Source organism: Atractosteus spatula, chromosome 2, assembly GCF_055471065.1.
Source record: "Atractosteus spatula isolate fAtrSpa1 chromosome 2, fAtrSpa1.hap1, whole genome shotgun sequence".
NCBI lineage: Eukaryota > Metazoa > Chordata > Actinopteri > Semionotiformes > Lepisosteidae > Atractosteus > Atractosteus spatula.
Window position 1 is genome coordinate 63,942,055 of NC_142707.1, and position 19,821 is coordinate 63,961,875.

At 34.6% G+C, this 19,821-nt stretch overlaps 1 protein-coding gene across 1 annotated transcript in view; it reads left to right on the plus strand.

The window, feature by feature from the left end:
• dcdc2c (doublecortin domain containing 2C) overlaps positions 1-19,166 on the plus strand; it is a 36,188-nt gene extending 17,022 nt beyond the window's left edge. The window contains exons 8-13 of the mRNA XM_088930240.1: positions 3,166-3,295; positions 4,570-4,670; positions 5,807-6,025; positions 6,108-6,287; positions 17,386-17,424; positions 19,101-19,166. Coding sequence (XP_088786366.1) covers positions 3,166-3,295; positions 4,570-4,670; positions 5,807-6,025; positions 6,108-6,287; positions 17,386-17,424; positions 19,101-19,166 — 735 coding nt within the window. The remainder of the gene's footprint in view (positions 1-3,165; positions 3,296-4,569; positions 4,671-5,806; positions 6,026-6,107; positions 6,288-17,385; positions 17,425-19,100) is intronic.
• The last annotated feature ends 655 nt before the right edge of the window (positions 19,167-19,821 follow it).

Sequence of the window (19,821 nt, forward strand, 5' to 3'; positions counted from 1 at the left end):
ATGCTCTCTTAGTGGATCATTTCCCTTCCTACATTTTCTCCTGTCAAGGGATGAAGACCCAACGGCTCTATGGTGGATCTGTGGGCAGAGTTGGGAGACTAGGGTGTTTGAGGGGGATGGGATGGGATGCGGAGGGGAATTGCTGTAGTCCTACAAGATCTGCTGTTCTCTGGCATATCTCTGAGGCAGTGCAAATGATGTTTTGACCCCATTGTTTTGTACCTAAATACAGTGTGGTACCAAGTGAAATGGCAGCACAAAATGGTTCTCACATTCTCCAGTTTTTCATAATGCTGGACTCTTAGCTGATGGGAGCCCCATTCTCTTTCCACAATGATCGGTTACTGGAATTAAAAGTTTATCAGACATTGTTGGAGATAACACTCTGCCTTCTTATTCTAATACAGTATATCAAATACCTCAGTCTTTTGTTACTTTGTTCTGCAGTGCGTGCGTATGTGTTTCCCTGGGACATAGAGCTTCTTGTCCATCCCTTATATAAGATACTGGATGTAAGGAGCAAGACTTTGGGATTGGTGCCCTTGCTTTGTTCTCTGTTACTGACATCCCTGTATACATCCATCTCATATAAGGCAGCGTTTCTGAGTACAATATTTGGACAAGATCAACCAAGAAAGTGGCAACACTGCTGTCAAATTAATTATGTTACATCTGGAGGAGACCAGTGTTTTGTACTGTGTGGTGCTTTTGTTAACATTGCACAAATGAAGCTGTCTACATCTGGGGTCCTTGATGTTGGGGAAGAAATTCTATGTCTCTGGGAGACCAGTGAAGAAAGCATAGTTGGTCCCTCTACCATCCCCTATAGCGACTGAATTGGATTTGCGAGATCCCTAGGAATGACTGTTTGGGATACAGGCGGTTTTATGGAAAGCGGGAAAGGGGTTTGCTCCTGGGGAGGAGGGGGTTATAGGGGGAATTGTGTTGTTTGTACGTCAATTTTTTGTTTGCTTAGTTTCCACAATAAAAAAAAAGATGATCACAAAAAATAAATGTGCTGTAGTTATGTCTATATGTAGAAATGCCGAAGAATGTTTTGTGTATAATGATTGCAGGCAATTTCTAAAACAACAGAATGTTTTCAAAAGGGTAATGAAATATTTAGCTCTGAGGCCAGGTCTGCATCTGTGTTTCAGATTTCACCCCACAGTCTCCATCAGTGCCAGTAGCTTGTCAATATAGACAGATGGCTGTTATCTTATGTATCTCTTTCATTCTTCCATTTCTTTTGACAGTCCAAGAAACTTTGTTTTAAAACAGACACAGCATTGACACAATCGGTTATTTGTGTTTTACCTCTTTTACTGAGCATTTTGGTTCCCATTCCCTACTCTCATATTATTCTTAATAACATAAACCATTACCATATGTGCATAACACAAATATAGCACTATAGCACAAATTTAACCATCAGCCCTGTCATCAGACCTGGGCAGTATTTTCATACCGACTTAAGGGGATGTTGGAAACAAGCTAATGAATTATCAGTAGCTAAAACATGTGGTTACAACTTTACTTTTTGTAGCCTGACTATACTGTAGTTTTAAGATTGGTTGTAATTGGGCAGTTTGGAAATAATATTTTGGAAATATACTGTAGTCATTGTACAGTACAATGCATCCATAAAATGTATTGCGAAATGCAGTGAAATGTATTATTGTAATGTGCAACTGTGCTCTTCTGTTCAAGACAAAACAGATCACATTCCTATAACTTGCACATTCTTTTTAGACTTAGTCTCAGATTTGTTAAGCCTATTCAGATGAAGATTGGAAATCTAGTGAAGGTGTTTTAAGCATTACCCAAATTAAACAAAAATAAAAATTAGATGATTTTTTTTTCAATAATGATCTAAGTAGTCAAACTTGTTATTTTTCTCCGTGGGAGCATGGGAATTTTGAACATGGGTAATTGTGCATGGGAAATATTTTCTACATACTATTATTTTCTCTACATGCTCTATATGCTGACAATAGGGACCGAGGCTTTGCTATTGTTACTGTAAATCATGGTTTATTGGAAAAGATGTTGGTAACATAGGTAATATGGTACGTGGTTGACAAACCTTTGTTCATAACTATAAAAGCTGTAGGGATAGCTACTGTTGGAAACATAAAAAATATATCCCTCTGTCTTACTGTTTATTTTGAACTATAAAATGACTGGGACCTCCCAGGGTTAACATACAAAGAGAAATGAATCACGAAGTGTATGTATTTTCCTGCTTAGATCAGTCTGGGATTTCTTGTGATTTTTTGTAATAATATTGCCAAACTCTATGTGCCTTGCAAACCTTTTCTGTTTGTTTGAACTTCTTATTAAAAAGTCGAAGGCTTTTCAAAATTAAAAAAAAAATCCAAAATCTTTTATCCCCAAGAGTCTATGTTAATAAACGAAAAAATGCCATTGCCTGACATCTCTTGCTGTAGACAATAAAAAGATGAGATAGTTTTGCTATGGACAGGGCCTTAGTCACTCAAAAGATAACAACCGAAAAACTATTTCATTTGCTTTTCTTTGTAAGAAAGAAATAACTTCCATGCTATCAATATCAATAGGTGCAAACTATAATATGTACTATCTATATGCATAAAAAAACAAAAAACTGCAACATAATTATGGAATTATAGTTCAGATTTATACCTTCCTATTCCCTGAGCAGAATGAGTAAATTCATCTTCTTTTCTGTGCTTTGTTCTGTGTTTTTTTTTTCTCCCAAGTCCTTTTTATTAATAACATTCTGCAGTATACCTCTGAGTGAATTATTCCTGGAACACCTTTCCCCTTTAAGCTTGTTTAGGATTTTTACTGTTTTGATCTTGCTTGATATACAGTATAAGACGAATGCAGTTAGAAATTCATGGCTGCCTAGTTTCATCAATAAATGATTAGTTTGCTGTGCTCTCTGGTGATTGATACGCTTTGCATGTGTTGTATTGGAACCAGATGAATTCAATACTCTGAAACTCACAGGGGAACTACAAAGCATATCAGTTCATGAAACATTGAGGGCCATGTTGGAAATAAAAGTACAAAGTAAATTTCTGGTACTTTCTTTGTTTAAGAAAACAAACACATTTGCAATGATAATGCTATCAAATTAACTAAAACAGTGTCAGTGTCAAAATACTTTTTTGTGTGTAGTCCATGGATCGGAGAGGTCCATCAATTGGGCACTTGAGAGACCACACAGACTCCTTTTTCTACGCTAAGGAAGAGAGGGCAAAACAATCCAAACAGGCTTCAAAATTCCCAAATCTACTCTCGACAGGGGGTAAGTAAAAACAATGTGATTGTACAGTGTATGTATTTCTGTCTTTGCTACCTTTGGATAAAATAAGAGTTGGGGCTGTTGTCTTTTGAAATGGCTTTGTAAATGGGCCTGAGGCCACTAGAGGTTTCTGTAATTGTGGCATTAAAATTAATTTGTTTTGAATTCATAAACTATTCTTCTAACAAGGATGACCTGGATATGAGAAGCATACCTGTTACTCAAAGAAGGCTCCAACCCCTATACTCTGTAAAAATGTAATTAAGGCCTGGAAAAAACAAGCACTGCAAATAACATAGCATAGCTAGATGCATTTTGATAAAGTAAAAATGAATCTTTATAATGTTAAGGAAAGGAGATGCCCTTCCTGATTAGTTTCAGAATGGGACACAGAAAGACACCTTCTTAAAGTCAGGATGACTTTAAATTGATAGTTTCTACTATTAAAAGGCTACTATTTAATATAATGAAGCAAGGTGATATACTTCAGTTGCTCCTTTAGTACATTAAAATATACTTTTTGATTAGAAATCACACAATCTAAAATAAGGTTAATCATCCTAACATTTTAACTTTATGATTTAATGACTTAAATATTGTGATATTTAAAGGAGCTGGTAACAAATAGTGATGTACAGTATATGGTTACTTGAGAAACATCATTTTACACAATTTGAGGAAAACAAGTCATTCAATATAGTACTTGGTTATTTATGTTACTTTTCACTCTTTATATGCTTTTTAAGTATGTCAACAGTGATTTTGAAACTTAATGCAAGGGCCCACTGTTTCAGACATTTGCCTAAACTTTGGGTACACTTTTTGTACAGCAGGTGCAGTAGCATTTAGAAAATGAAACACACTTTTATACTACACACTCAGATGTTGTTCTATGATTTGCTCCAGAAATGCTTTAATTTAGAAATGTATCAAAGATACAAACAAGTGTCTGTTATAAGTGAATATTTTAATGTGAACTTATACATTTGGTCTTAATTGTCCATTTATGGACAGTGAACATTATTCTTAAATCATAACACTCAAATTTCCTACATGGCAGTGCTCTCTTATGAACTCACTAATTATGGTAAAGAGGTGCTTTATTTAAATGTTATCAATCTTTCACAAAGCACAGAGAATATCTTCCATGTACAGTAGGTCCATGAGTGCATTAAGTGATAGCATCATCGATTTCCATAAAATAAGTAAAAATTAAAGAGTAATATATGATTCTGAGGTTAAGACGTACAGTAATTGAGATTTGACTCTTTTCTCAGAGGGAGGTGTGTTCAAACCTAAACACAAGAGGAAGGAAACTCAAGGAGCCTATGAGGTTCAAGAAGACAGTCATATGAAGGTGGACTTGCCTATTGATCAGGTGACTGCAATTTCTACACAAAGAAGGTGGCTGAGCAGATTATATAATATAGCTTTGGTTTGCAGCAGACAATGTTTTCAAAAGATGTTAGCAGGACTGAGTGTGACCACACATTCTAGCATAATAACATCCATCCATTTTCTAACTGCTTCATCCACGTCAGGTTTGTGGGAAGCTGGAGTCTACCCAGTACAAGGTGGGATACACCCTGGACGAGACGCCAGCGCATTACATGGCACACATAGACACAGACATGCACAAACTCACACCAAGGTCAATTTTCCCAAAAGCTAATGAAGTTACCAGTATGTCTTTGAACTGTGGGAGGAAAGCACTGCAGGGCAGTATGCTAACTACTGCGCCACCGTGCTACCCTAACATTATACCTGTATCTGATGATGTACTGTATGAATTTCTGCTGTGCAGCAGATATAATAAATATATATTTTATAAATATATATAGCAAATATTGTAAGTGCAAATAAATGAAAAGACATGTCTGTATATATGTATTTGTTGCTTTTAGAATCTTTATTGTCAGTTCATTGTAAAACTCCCAGACTGGTACACCCAGTAATACCATAAATTATTAAACAAATTAAGCTTGATTCATATAATTAACTATAGGTAAAGGCTCATTGCATTCTGAAATATAAATGAAGAAAAGAAACACCGTTTCAGCTGTGGAAGCTCCTGTTCCTCTGCCACATGCTGTATGCATGCTGACGCAGTTCTCTACACGAACATAATTAACAATATTTGCTCTTATTGAAAGCTGATGTAAATAAGTCAATTAGGATATTGAATGCTGCACAGAACTCAGGTTCTTCACTACACTTGATAAAGTAAGCATATGAGACAGACAAGAGAATGTCCTGTTTTGGTAAAGGAAAATAAGTCTGGAGGATATCCTGTAGTGTTTAAATGTTTTCACTGTCTTTACACCATGGCAAATAACAGAAATAAATTACATATGTTATTAATTATGCTTACTAATTTGCTGTTATTGTTCTTTAAGGTTGACAAAGTGATTATCTCTGATTATTTCTGAATATGAATATACAGTGGTAATTGGATCTCTGAATAAGGAGTTCCAAATAGTTATGTTTTTGTTTGTTCTGTTGTTCTGCTCCTAGGTCATAGCCAAAATTGTTGAAGAAGAACAGATTGACAGTGGCAATCAACTTCAAAAAGAGCATAAAGCAAGGGAAAGCCGCAGTCCCTATAAGATACTTCTGAAGGATGGCAAGCAAGCCAGCATTCCAAGTATCCAAACGACACCTTCACCTCAAAATACCTCTGATCCTAAACACCCACCAAAACAAGACTGTGAGTTATCTGGAGACTTCAAAAAGGTTAGTATACCAACAAAAGTGTAGGCTGTCACACTCTATTTTCTTTGAAAGGTTTTTGAATGTATTACAATTTTATGCACAGACTTCTGCTGACATTTCTCAGGAGCAACATAGACAGCGACAGCGACAACCCAAGGGTCTGGAAAGAAATGAGAAAAATTCCAGTTCTGCCAACTCTTCACTGAAGAAAAGACATAAAGGTGGACGGAGTTCTACCTCCCTGACAGCAACTGATCAAGAGCTACCTGGAAGTTTGAAAGAGGTGAGTAAACCTTAATTTAAAGGCATTCAGAGCAAATACACTTTCTTTAATATTAAATGCTTGCATTAGCTATGGTTTTAAAAGTAATTATCACAATTTCTCCATTTGTGAAATGGTTGAATAGAAGCTCAACTTTATTATTTACATTATGGATAAAATTCATTTCTGGCTAGAGGCTTAAATCTCAGAGTTATATAACACTGCATAATAGATGAAAATCTGTCCTATTACATTACATATTATGACAAGTCCGATAGGAAGAAGTTACTTTTAAAAAGTGTTGGATTGTATTTATAGGTTATGTATGTACAGTAAGTATAACAATATTCGCTCTTAACTACTATAATGTCACAACATGTGACCTACCCAAGCATTGTCCCATTAAGGTTTGGCAAATTTAATGACCTGCCACTATGTTGTAACTCCAGGCTGACCTCTCTTGGATCATAGATTACACATTATTCCCCTTGGTACTATTTTAAATAAGTTAAAAATTGAAATGAAAAGATCATCCTTTTATTTTTATTTTGTTTCTTAATTTTATGATAAAAGCTTGTACAATTAACTTCTCTTTCACAATAAGGGATCTTGAAGTATGTGTTGGACAGGAAAATGATGTTAATCATAAGGAATTTCGAGTAAGTCTTTATAACCTGTTTGTTTTGTAGATCTGGCCATGACACAGGTTAATAACCCAGCTCTTGTGAAGAGTGCCATGGGTTCTTTAATCTCCAGTGTGAATTGTAGTAAATTTTAATGCCTCAGCTGTGAGACAACATCTCTGCATTACTTGCACCATAATTTGGAATTTCTGAAAATGTGGAAAGAGTGGTGCTTATTGAGTACAAAAAGGTTTCTTATGATGTCTCCCAAATACTAACCAGGCCTAGCTTTATTTAGATTCTAAAATCTGACAGAATCAAACATCAAGAATGGATAGCTGTTCTATTCATTAACTGGGTTAAGAGGACTAAGCTAACACTTATACATTTACTCAATACATTTACATTCTATTTAAGTCTCATGTGCCAAAAGCCTAATTCTGAGATCTACATACAGTGATACATTTACTGTTAATTTTACTGTTTAACATTATCTGGTCATATCTATTATTTTACTATGAAAGTATTATCTCCACAACTATTGGTGTGTACAAAATATATAAATAGCAGGAATAACATAGGCAATAAAAGGCAATAAAGTTGTAGTTTAATTATGCATTGAGAGACTTGTATAGCATATTGGTCTGACCTAAACAACAAATAAGCAAATAATCTCTTTAGAAAGTGAAGATTTTGCTTTACATCAAAGAATATTTCAAAATGCATTGTTTAAAATGTAGGTAGTAGACTTTCAGCATGACAGTGATGGGATTGCTGTAGTATGCTCTTTTGTAATAAAGACACTTATTGAAATAATTATTGACTTTGGAGGGCAGTTATTACCTTGTTAAAGGCCACATCAATACCATTATCCCTTAATTAACACATTAAGCAAATCAGAAAAGCATTGCTGATTCAGAACTGCGGTAGATCCAGTGAGTGGCAAGACTATCACAGCAAAGACTGAATTCTTCTCTTGTAAATCAGGAGACATATGGTTAGTGAAATCCTTGTGAGTTTCGAGAAATGTTTATTATTTTAGTTTTTATTTATTCCATGACTTTTTATTTATAATTTCCCAAATGTTAGCTTTTGTGCCTTTAATCTGGCAATGCAGTGGGCAATTGGAGAATCCATCCATCTATTTTCTAACTGCTTTCTCGAATACAGGCTTGTGGTGGAGCCAGAACAATATTGGGAATTATATTTTTTTATTTTTTCCTATAACATTTCTTGAGCAGCAAAATCTACTTCATAATTGCCACCTCAGTTTTTTTTTACTAAGAAAGCCTTTCTAATAAATTGCATTATAGTAAATAGGCTTTCAGTGTCATTATTTAAAATAAGTTAAAAGTCATCTTAGAAGAGTAAATAAAGTGGTTACTTCTTAAGGCTTATTATAGTCTAATTTACTGAGGCTTCCTTTATTTCCCTTATATCTTAAACTCTCCTGATGCTATGATGTTGAATAATTTGTTAAAATTAGTTTAGAATGGGTATTGTTAAAATTTATTCTATACAACAATTGCATTTTGTCCGTCATTATTTGTGTCGTTTTGTACCATGTATCTGCTTCATGTGAATTCAGAAGGTTGTGCTTCACTTTCCATTACAGCTACCTAAATGTTGTCTTTGACATTAAATATGCTAGTCATTTGTTTCTCACAGACCTTTACATTTCACACAGCGATCTAGAATGAAAACAAATGAGAAAAAAAGTTCAAGAGCAGGCCTATGTAAGCCTGCATAAATTTCTGTTTATCTCAACCTTTTGTTTTAATTTACTGCTATTGGCTTATTCGGTCAGTCAGTCACCTAAGCATTTCTTCTTAATTAATATTGTTAGATATGTCAATATAACTAGGGATGCTTGATCAATTGTCTTCCTCTTCTACAAAATTTTGTGATAAAAATCAAATACTTATTGATTTACTCCATTGATCCCCCAATTTTATGCCAGTGCAATTTCTCTACATTCGTCTTCGCCTGTTTCCTGAATACTGTTCCCCAGCTTAGGTTAGCGGTTTCAAAGCTTTCTACACAATCAAGGTCAACTTTAATCAAGTCAGACTCTAAGGTTAGAATTAGTCTGAGCCAAACCAGACTTGGGCTTTTAGCGTGACTATCATATTGTTAGATTACCTCTTTATCAGAAACTGTATTATCAAGAATCCAAATATTGGGATATTATCTAATTCTTACCAAGGCCTTGCAACAAAATACGAAATAAAAAATATATATACAATACTTAGTTTGTCATCATAGATACTGGAAAGAACGTTTTAACTTCACATATACTCTTCTCACTTCTATTTAAATTAAATTATTAAAATATAAAGTATTTTTTACATCATAAGCTCAACATAGCCAGCTTGTTGCCTTAGTTTTTAATATTTTTCGATCTCCTCCTGGAACCTAGATCTATATTTCCGTTCCCTCTAAAGAAATATCACCTTGTCCTCTTCCTTTTCAGTTGTACTTCACATGATTCTATTCATACAAGTCATTTCATCAGTTTCACTCCATCCTCATTAGTCAACAGGCACTAGACCATTCATATTCAGTTAAACCCATTTTCATATATTTATCAGCTTAACTGTTTAATATAGTCTTAGACCTGCAGGCACTAGAGAATGCAACTTAATTAACTCCTTGGTGTTGAGAGGGTCTCTGTGAACTTTGTACATACTGTTTCTGCTGACACTGTAGTATTTTATAAGGTGGACATAAACTGGTTTGAACTGGAATGGAAGGATGCTGGACAGAAGGGCTGCTATGTAATTCTATGTGTTATATAGGAACGCCTGCTTCAAAACTAAGTAACCAAAAGATATCTTTGGCAAAAAAGTGTAACAATGCGGGACTGGGAGGAGCCCTGAGAGAACCGGTAAAAGTCAACGCCCTGCACGTGAGGTCAGCAAAAAAACTAAAGAAAAAGAAAAACAAAAAAGCACACCACTTTCCACAGTGGTGTCCAGACTGGACTATCCCTATTTAACGGGGTCCAGTCTGGAAGAAAACAAACAAGGCCAAAAACAAAAGAAGACTCAACCTTCCCCGGTGAATCCTCACAGCGGGACAGGGGAAAAGAAAAAGAAAATAAAAAGAAGCGAAAATGCTACCTCAACACTCTCTTCACAATCCTCTCTGGGACTGTCGCTGAAATGCTCTCCCCTTACGGGGGTATCGGGATGGAGTCCCTCTTGCTCGCCCCTCCGAGGAGGTGCCCAGTGTGTTCTTAAAGGGCCTTCACAGCTGCGTGAAGCTGCTCATCCAAAATGACCCAGGGCAGCTGTGGTGGCTAAGGCAGTGTGTCACACTTAATTCAGGGCTCCGCCTCCACACTGAACATGCCCTCACTTTATGCCACCTAGGGAAGAGGAAGATGAGCATCAGGGAAGCATGACAGAGAACAGAAAAGTTGAATTGCTTACTCCTGTTTCTCATGACTCCTGATTGTCTTTTAAGGAAAGTAGAAAATTCTTTCTATCATTGGTTAACTAGAAATGTAGACCCTTTGCAATATACTGTACACCAAGCAGCCTGGCAAATGATCTACCCAATGGTCAACTTTCCAGCAACCGAGTACAGTAAGGTCTCGACATCTACAAATTTAATGTTTGCTAAGCTAAGGTTAGGGCTGTTAAGCGCAACTTTCAAATTAGCCACTCAACACATTAGGATGATGAGATGAATCTAGCTAGCGAATGAGCCTCTTCCTGCCTCTTGCCCAAGTACCCACTACCCTTGATCTGCATCTCAACATGGTCTTGTTTGTGTATGGTAATGAACACTCCCAGTTCTATTTTGGCATCAAGTGGAATGACAGGCTGGAGATGACTTTGTAGGCTCACTATTAGTTTTATTGTCTGTTTCATTACATGTTGATCACGTAAGATAATTTATTTTAGCTGATTACCATAAGTTTGTGATTACTGTTGTTTGTTTCATTTGATCAATATTATTTTATCACCAATGTATTAGTATTTTAATTATCATATAAGGCAGTGTTATCTATGTTTTTTAACTATACATACTATATACTGTAATTTGTTATGCAATAGTATAGTGGTGAACATGGTTATATGCAACTTTGGCTGTTCCCGCTGGTTCTCTGCACTGAATCCTCCCAAATGTCAAGACCCTACTGTAATAATTACTCATTCAGAGCAGCTGTGTCTCAGTCAACAGGTTCTTTCAATTAATCAGCCATGCTGAGTCACTCCAACACTTGGTACTAAACTTACAATTAAAAACTATGAAGATTGTCTAAGTTTACCTGGAGTCTCATCACATTACAGGTTTAACATATTGTAAAATAGAGAATAGGGTTTCATTCAAGAAATTCTGAAATGACATAAAAAATTAAATGATTTATGAACTAGTGCAGGTTTTGATTACAGCTGTCTACAAACTTTGTAATGTTGAAATATACTATATGTGGCTAGTGGACAAGTATATTTATTAAACATATAGTATTATAGACTATTATGTGTTCCTACAATTTAAGTGATGTGCCTGTAATGGTTTTTAGCATTGTTCACATATTGACAATGACATTTTTTACATTTGCAAGATTGAAGTCTACGGTACTGTAAATCTATTCATGTGTGTCACAAAGATGCAAAGTGTGGCATCTAAACGGTATATGTGTGCAACTATATAAAATTATTGTATCAGGCTCTGCATATCTTGAACAGCTCCCAGCAGCCTTAAAGATACCATGGAGTTCTGCTCTGTTACTTGACTTAACAATTAATTGAACTCACAAGATCTTTACTGGGAACTGTTTCTAGGCTTTTCTATCACTTGGCCCATCTAATTCAAAAGAATTCTCCAAAAAGAATTCTCCAGCATGTTTAAAACTATTAAGAGTTCATCTTAATTAAAGTATATTATTAGTGTGATTATGAGTTCATCGACAAATAAAAAATATATTAAACCACTAAATATCTAGAACAAGTGTAATATAAACCAAATATCTAAATTAAATCACACGTAAACACTGTGGTGGCTGATGGCAAGTCATGTGTCCAAAAAATGTGCCTCAGATCAACTTGAATTTCCTTGTAACACGGAAATGATCTAAATGGCAAAGAAAAACTGCTCTCACCTTAACTTTCATAAATGTTTCAGAAATGTTAATATGTATTTCAAATAATACTCATGTAAACGTTTTCTTGTTTATTCCTACTAAAGTGTTCTTTTTTTTTAAAACGAAAAACTACCTTATGACTTATGAAACACATTGCAACTTATAAATTGCAACATAAGAAACTGGTTTATGTTTCAGGAAGCAAAAGAGCAGGAGAGGTTCTCAAAGCTGTTTGGAATACGGTTACTGATGTCTGACGTTTTCAAGGGTAGGTTTATGAAAGTATAGTACTGTCACTGCAGCAAGTCCAAACCTCTGATTATCAGTGGCCTGCCGTGTAATCAGAAGATTGCCACATGAACTTTTTTAAGCCAACAGGTATTACCTTTGGTGGAACTGGATAATAATACTTTATTTGCTAATGATCTGCTTTTTTAATTTTCACTCTATGTGATTGTGAAAAACCCTTATCCTGTCATGGCAGACCCAAAGTCTACATGCACAAAAACTCACAATGACTGCCAGAAGTCTAGAGCAGGAACCGTTATTTTCTGATTTTAAGATAAACACCCCCACTGTACCAAGACAACTTTACAAAACATTCAATAAGACACCTTTAGAAAAACACTTAATACTGCAAGCTATGTGCTTGCCCTTCAAATACCAAACCAAGAATCTTTAACTCTCCTGTTTTGAAGAGCATTCCTTAACTCTTAACCATAATAATAATAATTAAAAAATAATAAGAAACCAATTAATCCCCACTATGACTATTTATAAGTAGTTTAGAGGCTCTGTGGTGGCTTCTAATTGCATTTCAGCTGCTGACTTTCCTGAGTGATGAAGCCAGCAGATCAGAGCACAATTATGACTCATATGTTGGATATCATGAGAAACAGGATATACTGTATAGCATTTCTTATATTTTAAAAAAACAACTCCATATAACTCACCTTTATTACAAACAACTGTTTGATCCATACCACTTTACATATTACACAAACTGTAGTGTTTATAAACATTTTGCTAAATTAAAATTCATAGAGGTCTATAATTTAGATTTTCAAAAAAGGCATTTCACAGCATCTGCGATTAGCTTATTTGTGAAATGAATGGGAGTGTGGTGAGTCTTGTTTCTAACTGATGTGTCACTAACAAGTCTTACTCGTTTCAGGTGATAGATTAAAAAAAGTGTTTAAAGGTTCACATGTCGAAATCAATTGAATGCTTGTCTTGTCAATGGTCACAGATAATTGGACATTATTTAATGATCTAGTATAATCAGCGTTACCAATTTCCCTCTTGTTCCATGGAATCCACATAATAAACCAAATCAAAAGAAAGGCTTCATATGAGAGGACACCATTCGCCTATCTTGATCATTCAGTAGTTTAGTAATTATAGAAGAAGTAGAAAGATTTCTTACATTTTCTTAAGAAATAAAATTAAATTGAATAAATAAATACATTTAAAAAATGAATTTCAAAATTTCCTGCCTTTTGTAGGATCCTAGAGTTCAGAACTCAACCACTTAACTGGCAAGTCTGTTGTAGATACCTGCTTTCTAGATACCTGATTCCTATTTCCAGTTCAATATAAATTAAAATTTAATTTAGATCTCAGTTGTGACTCTGTGCCTGTGTTTTAGTACTAAACATGAAATAGTCCCCAGGGTTGCCCCTTATGATTAAATACTTGGATGAAATATCCTGTCAATTTTCTTTGTTCTAGATAAAGAATCGTATGTTTTTCATACTGCTCATACTGTACGTACTGTATACGGCACTGTAGTCCACTTCTTTATCTTGTTCCTCCTCTTTGAACTATTTCTGGGGTTGTAATATGCTTCTGGTATGGTGATTATGACTTAAAATAATGACCTAAACAAGGCCTTACTAGTATATTGTGAATGTTGCCTTGATTTAAACTGTAAGGTTTCGCTATTGCATATATCCAGGCACTTGGATTTGCTCTCTTATTTTCCCACATTGTTTTGAAGAGGATATCTACATAAATATACAGATTTCTTTTGACTGTGTAAATTTACCTACATGCTATGCATAGCATTTCATTTTACTTAGATCTAAAAAATGTGTTGTTATTATTAAACACATCTGCATGGTATGTAAAAGCTGAGGCGTTCTGTCATTTACACTATCAAATTTGAATCAAGTATTCCTAAATATAAACAGAACAGGTATACATTCTCTTACCTTTTACATTGGTTACACACCACCCCAATATTTTACGTAACACACTTTGTTAATCAGAAATTTAAGCAGTCAAATTGTCACTTTTTTATTTTTATGTGGTAAACATTCAGGTCCCAGACAGGAAGGGACTCAGAACATTCTTACAAAGTATTTTATTTTGTTAGTGTATAATATAATTGTACTCAGATTTTCCATTCTATATGTCTGTTTTCGTATTTCATTTACAGTAGGATGAGCTACTGTAAATGAATTTAATCTCTCATTCTTGCTGGATCATTATGGTAATGTTTTCTCTCCTGCAGTAACCACTTGTGATTGACTTACAGACCATTTAGACATTGTCAAGATCAGCCTCTGTATTTCAGCAGTGTAAATGACCTTGTTGAAAAGGTCACTTTCAGAAGTCTGGCATTGTCTATAAATAAAACTCTTTAGTGTTAGAGCTGAAGAAGTTTATTAGACTGTGTCTCAACAGATTTAAATATGCCTCATGTATTTCGTGTTAATAATTAATACTCCTTGGTGACAGAAAAATAGAACTGCTATGTCTTATTACACAATGTTGACAAGTGGGCCTCAAGCTGTATTTTACAGTAACCCCCAGTTTGACTAATCACAATGTTGTTTTTATTATATATTGTAGTGTGCTGAGTGGTTTACTGCATGGAAGCATTTACTAGTTTTCATGAAGAAAATTAAGTGCCTATAATTCATATTCATATGCCTATAATTAATGTTTTTTTTAATCAAGGATTTGTTCATTGTCATTACTGTATATATATTTTAACAAAGAGGTGTACACTTGACAGTCTTAACATACTGTATCCTGGTTCCAAAGTGGCTCAGCCTTTGCCTGTTGCACTGTTAGAACCCGGTATTGAAAGACATCTCCTGTTCAAACTTGGGTTGTGTCATTAGCTGACTGGGATTCTCCAGGTTGTGATGCACAGCAGGCTAAGTGTTTCCCAGATTTGTTAGGCTTAACTTGTGAGCAGCCTGTGGATTTAGAGTGCTGTCATTGCAAAACAGATTGCTTGTACTAGCTTCTTCTCTATGCCCATATTCTGGCCATCCTTTTCTTAGTTCTAACTGTCCTGTGAAGCACTGTAGATTTTACAAAATGCTAGATTCAAATTAGCTAAAACAGTGGGCATGTTAGAGACATCTGTGCTGATAGTTGGATAGTACCGCATCAATTTGATAAACAATATCAAATTCAAAATGGGAAAGTAAAGATAAATGAGCAGTAATTCTGTATTTTTTATATAATCAATTACTGTTTTAGAATATTTTTGTAATTGAACTATGCAATTAATCTTGTCGATTTTGTGCTTAAAGTAATTTGTTATTGTGGAAGATTAGTGTAGTATTGTAATTTTGTGTTTTCAACACTTTAGGACAGGCTAGAATATATTAACTTAGCTCAGGAACTGTATGACGAGTTCTCCACCTTTTCACTCTTTTGAAAAAATAAAACAATCAGCATTCGTCTCCAAATATTAAAACCAGGATAGAATTGGGAGAAATTAACTAGAAACACTGGTTTCTATAATTATATAAAAAGCTATCACAATATGCACATTTTATTTTATGGTGTCTATTTAAACATGCATTTCTTGCTTTTCGATATATATTAATATCTTGTATGCACAAAATCGAGATTAATTTTCTATAACATTTCTAAGTAGCTTTCTAAATCTGAAGATTATTTGGGAAATATATATATATTTGTTATTGTATGATTAAATTCTGAAATTCTTAAACTCTGAAACCGGCATGTTTACCTTTCAGCTTAGATTATATGATGAGAAACAATTTACTTATACTTGTTAGCAACAGATTTGCAACAGTATATTGCATTAGGATTGCATTAGTGGGGCATTAGGACCCACATAGACCGCAGAGTGAGCGCCCCCTGCTGGCCACACTAATACCTCTTCCAGCAGTAACTTAGTTTTCCCCAAGAGGTTTCCCATCCAGGTAGTGACCAGATATACCTTCAGTATATCTTTAGTAGATACATCAGTTACTAGCAGTTCAGTTGGTAATTGGTCATATTTATGCTTCATTGTTTTTACTGTTTGCAAAAATGGCAGATTAGATTTACCAAAGTCTGTTGTTACTAGTTTTATCAATCGCTCATTCTAATTTTATAATAGATAGCTTCACAGTGTATTGTGCAGAAGAGCTACAGCACTGTACAAGTGTAAAAAGGAAGTGACGCCACCCCTTCAAATGTTGACAGGGGCAGAGCAGAGCTGAACTCTCCACACTTAGTCAAATTGTGATGTGTTACAGGTGCTTAAACTGTAGGAATTCAAATAGGTACACAACAAATGCATCTTTTATACCTCTGAAAAACAGATTTAACTATTCCATTAATTATTGTGTTACTAGTTTCCCTCTTGTAAATGTTTCAATATTTATAAAAAATATAAAAATTAGTGCATCTCTACCAATTTTAAAACAACAATGTATCATGTTAAAGGTGAGGTCAGGTCAAGTATGGATAGTTAAAAATTAGATATGTCAGTTTTTTTAAATAAAATAAGATTTGGTTATTTATCAGTTTTAAGCATGTAAAATATTTACATTAAACTGTAATACAACATCATGTTTAGGAACAAGTAGAGGTTCACACAACTAAAGAGAGTGCCAAAACCAAAAAAAAGTCTGTTGTTTGCTCTAATTTCATTTATTCTAAATTTTTTAATTTTCAGTGTGAAATTAACCTCTACTTTTTCCTTTGCTGCATGCTTGCTGATGCAGCCCCCCATTGAACTTTTATAGGTATGTCTGCGTTACATTGGTCGTATTATTTCACAAAAATTATTGAGTAATGTGTAATTGAATTTAGCTTGAAAACTTTGTAGGGATTTTTCTTGCCGTTATTTAAAATAGTTCAAATCAGTAGCAAAAACACCTGGTCATACAGTACCAAAAAAACAGTACCAAAGAACAAAAAAACAGCTAATAACATTTGTCTACTAAATATCTTAGTAAAGGTGTTTTTTAACTGTGTGAAAATATTTAATGTTCTATATCCAATTGGAGATACTACTCTCTGCACTCCCCTTTTTTGTTGAAACAATTTTGTCTAATTTTATCGATCGTTCTGCATGAAGGGTGTATATTATTGCTAGCACTATATATGGGCTAAAGCTTGGATATTGACATCTCTTTTTCAGACAAAACCAAGAAGTGACCTGGTTCAGAGCTTGTCGGAGGTGTGTATTCTTAATTTCTTCTTCTTCGTTTGAACTGCCAAATTGCAAAAGGTCCCTTAAGATTTCACTTACCATTACTGTTGTTCAGTGCACATTTTTACATTTCACCTTTTGTATGAAATTCAGATTAAATCTCTTAGGTAAAACTATAAATTATTTTAAATCCATGGAATGACTATGGGGGCAGCATGGAGGTGCAGTGGTTAGCAATAGTGCCTCGCAGTGCTGAGGCCCTGGGTTCAATTCTAAACCTGGGCTACTATCTCTGTGGAGTTGTATGTTGTCCCCATGTTCTAATGGGTTTTCGTGAGGGGCCCTGGTTTCCTCCTACAGTCCAAACACACTGATAGGTTAATTGGCTTCTGGCAAAACTGGCGCTGGTGTGAGTCTGTGCATGTCTGTGTTTGTGTGTGCCCTGCGACACACTGGTGTCCTGTCCAGGGAGTATACCGCCTTCTGCCCCTTGCTTGCCAGGATAGGCTCTGGCTGCCCTGTGACCTTGAATTGGATGAAATGGTTAGAAAATAGGTGGATAGATGAAGAACTTTGGAGATTTGGACATACAGTATTCAACCTTCCTTATTCTCACCCACAATTACCTTTATTTTTCTTTTTGTTTAAATAAACAAAATTAATTTAGATATATTTGCAATTATTACATTAACACATCGCTGGCCTAAATTTGGTAATTAGTTTTGATGTGTATCTATTTGTGTATTTTATTTCTACTTTTTCAATGTTTTTTATGGACATGCATTTACCTCAATTCATTTTCCTCCAAAGGTCAAATACTGTACCATGGTTATTTCCCTGTAAATACAGTACTGGTAGAATCTATATACTAATAGATTATTATAAGGAAGTCTAGTAACAAAAAGTTAACATGCCACAATATTTTCCTTAATGGAATATCCCACTAAAGGAATTATTTTTTTTCTGTTCTGAAAACACTGCTGATTTATTCCAGTTTTGCCGTAGGATGGCCACACAGAGTATTACTCTACACTTAACACATTTGCCACCTTTTCAGAATTAGAAATGAGAAAACTCAGAAGATCTATAAAAAGGTCTATTAGTATTCTGTGTATCAAACCACAGAATTTCCAAATTTACACATGATATCAAAGCTCTTGCAAACAGTTTCACATTTGTGAACATCTTGAGAAAAGGTAGAAATGTCAAAATGACCTTATCTGAAGATGAAACCTCTGCATGCCAAGGAATAGAGCAATGCTCTGTGAAAGTGTAATTTCAGCTTTAGATGTGTTCCTTGATCTAGTGATGTGTAGTACATCAATGTTCAGGCACATATCAGCTTTGATTACCACTTTGCTCAGTCTACAGTGCCAGCTTTAAATTGCATCTTAAGATGAAAGCAAATTAGTTTTGAGTCCATGTTTTAGTTGTACTGTAGCTATAGAGCAACTTGTGTTGTACAGACACTATCAATGTTTCAAGCCTTTGATCATGCTGAAGTGAACATAATGTACAATTTACAACAATATTTTTTCATCTTTGTAATATTTTAATTTTATATAGTTTTAGTTTTCATGTTTACAGAATCAATGATCTGTTTATTTCACAATGTAAGCTTCTGTTGAATGTTATACACTTGTTACTGGCAGACTGGTGTTTTTAAATTCATCAATAGTCCTTCTGTTCTTTCCTATTGATAGAATATAAAGAAAACTCTTGAATCTCCCAGCGAAGAGACAACGCGAGATCCATGTATGTCTCAGTAATGAGATCTTATGTATAAAATTTAAAAAAAATTATTTTAAATTAAATAAAAATGTCTACATTTTGACAGATCCATTGTGGACGTACAGATTTCATTTCAGAAATGTACCATATAATTATGTATTTATATTAATATTGCATGTAATTTCTTATACTTTGGATGGTAAGCTAACTAATTGCAGGGTTTAAATATTAAGCAGCAAAGGTCCGGTGTGGGTTTCACTATAGAACTCTTGATTAATTCTTTTTGTAATTTTCTGATTAATTATTTTGGAGTTTTTGCCTAATCAGCAAGCACACTGTGAAACATAATTGCACACGCAAGAAACTTACTGTCTCAGGAGATGAACTACTTTGCTGATTAAAATGAGTTGAATCAACTAAATAATATCAGAACAGATGGAGAAAAAATATTTTCAACAATAGTTTAGTCTTAAGATGTTAAAGGGTAGACAATGAGTAAAGTGATTGACTTGGATGTTTTTGTCTAATTGCTTTGTTCAGCATATCCTAATGAAAGAGAATTGCAAATTTCAAAATGCTTAGAATTTAATGTTCTGTTCCCAACATTCCTTCTATGTAAATATATTAAAAACAACAAAGACTAAGCTAAAAACCTAGGACTCAGTCATATTGTGATGCCAATGAGCACCAGGA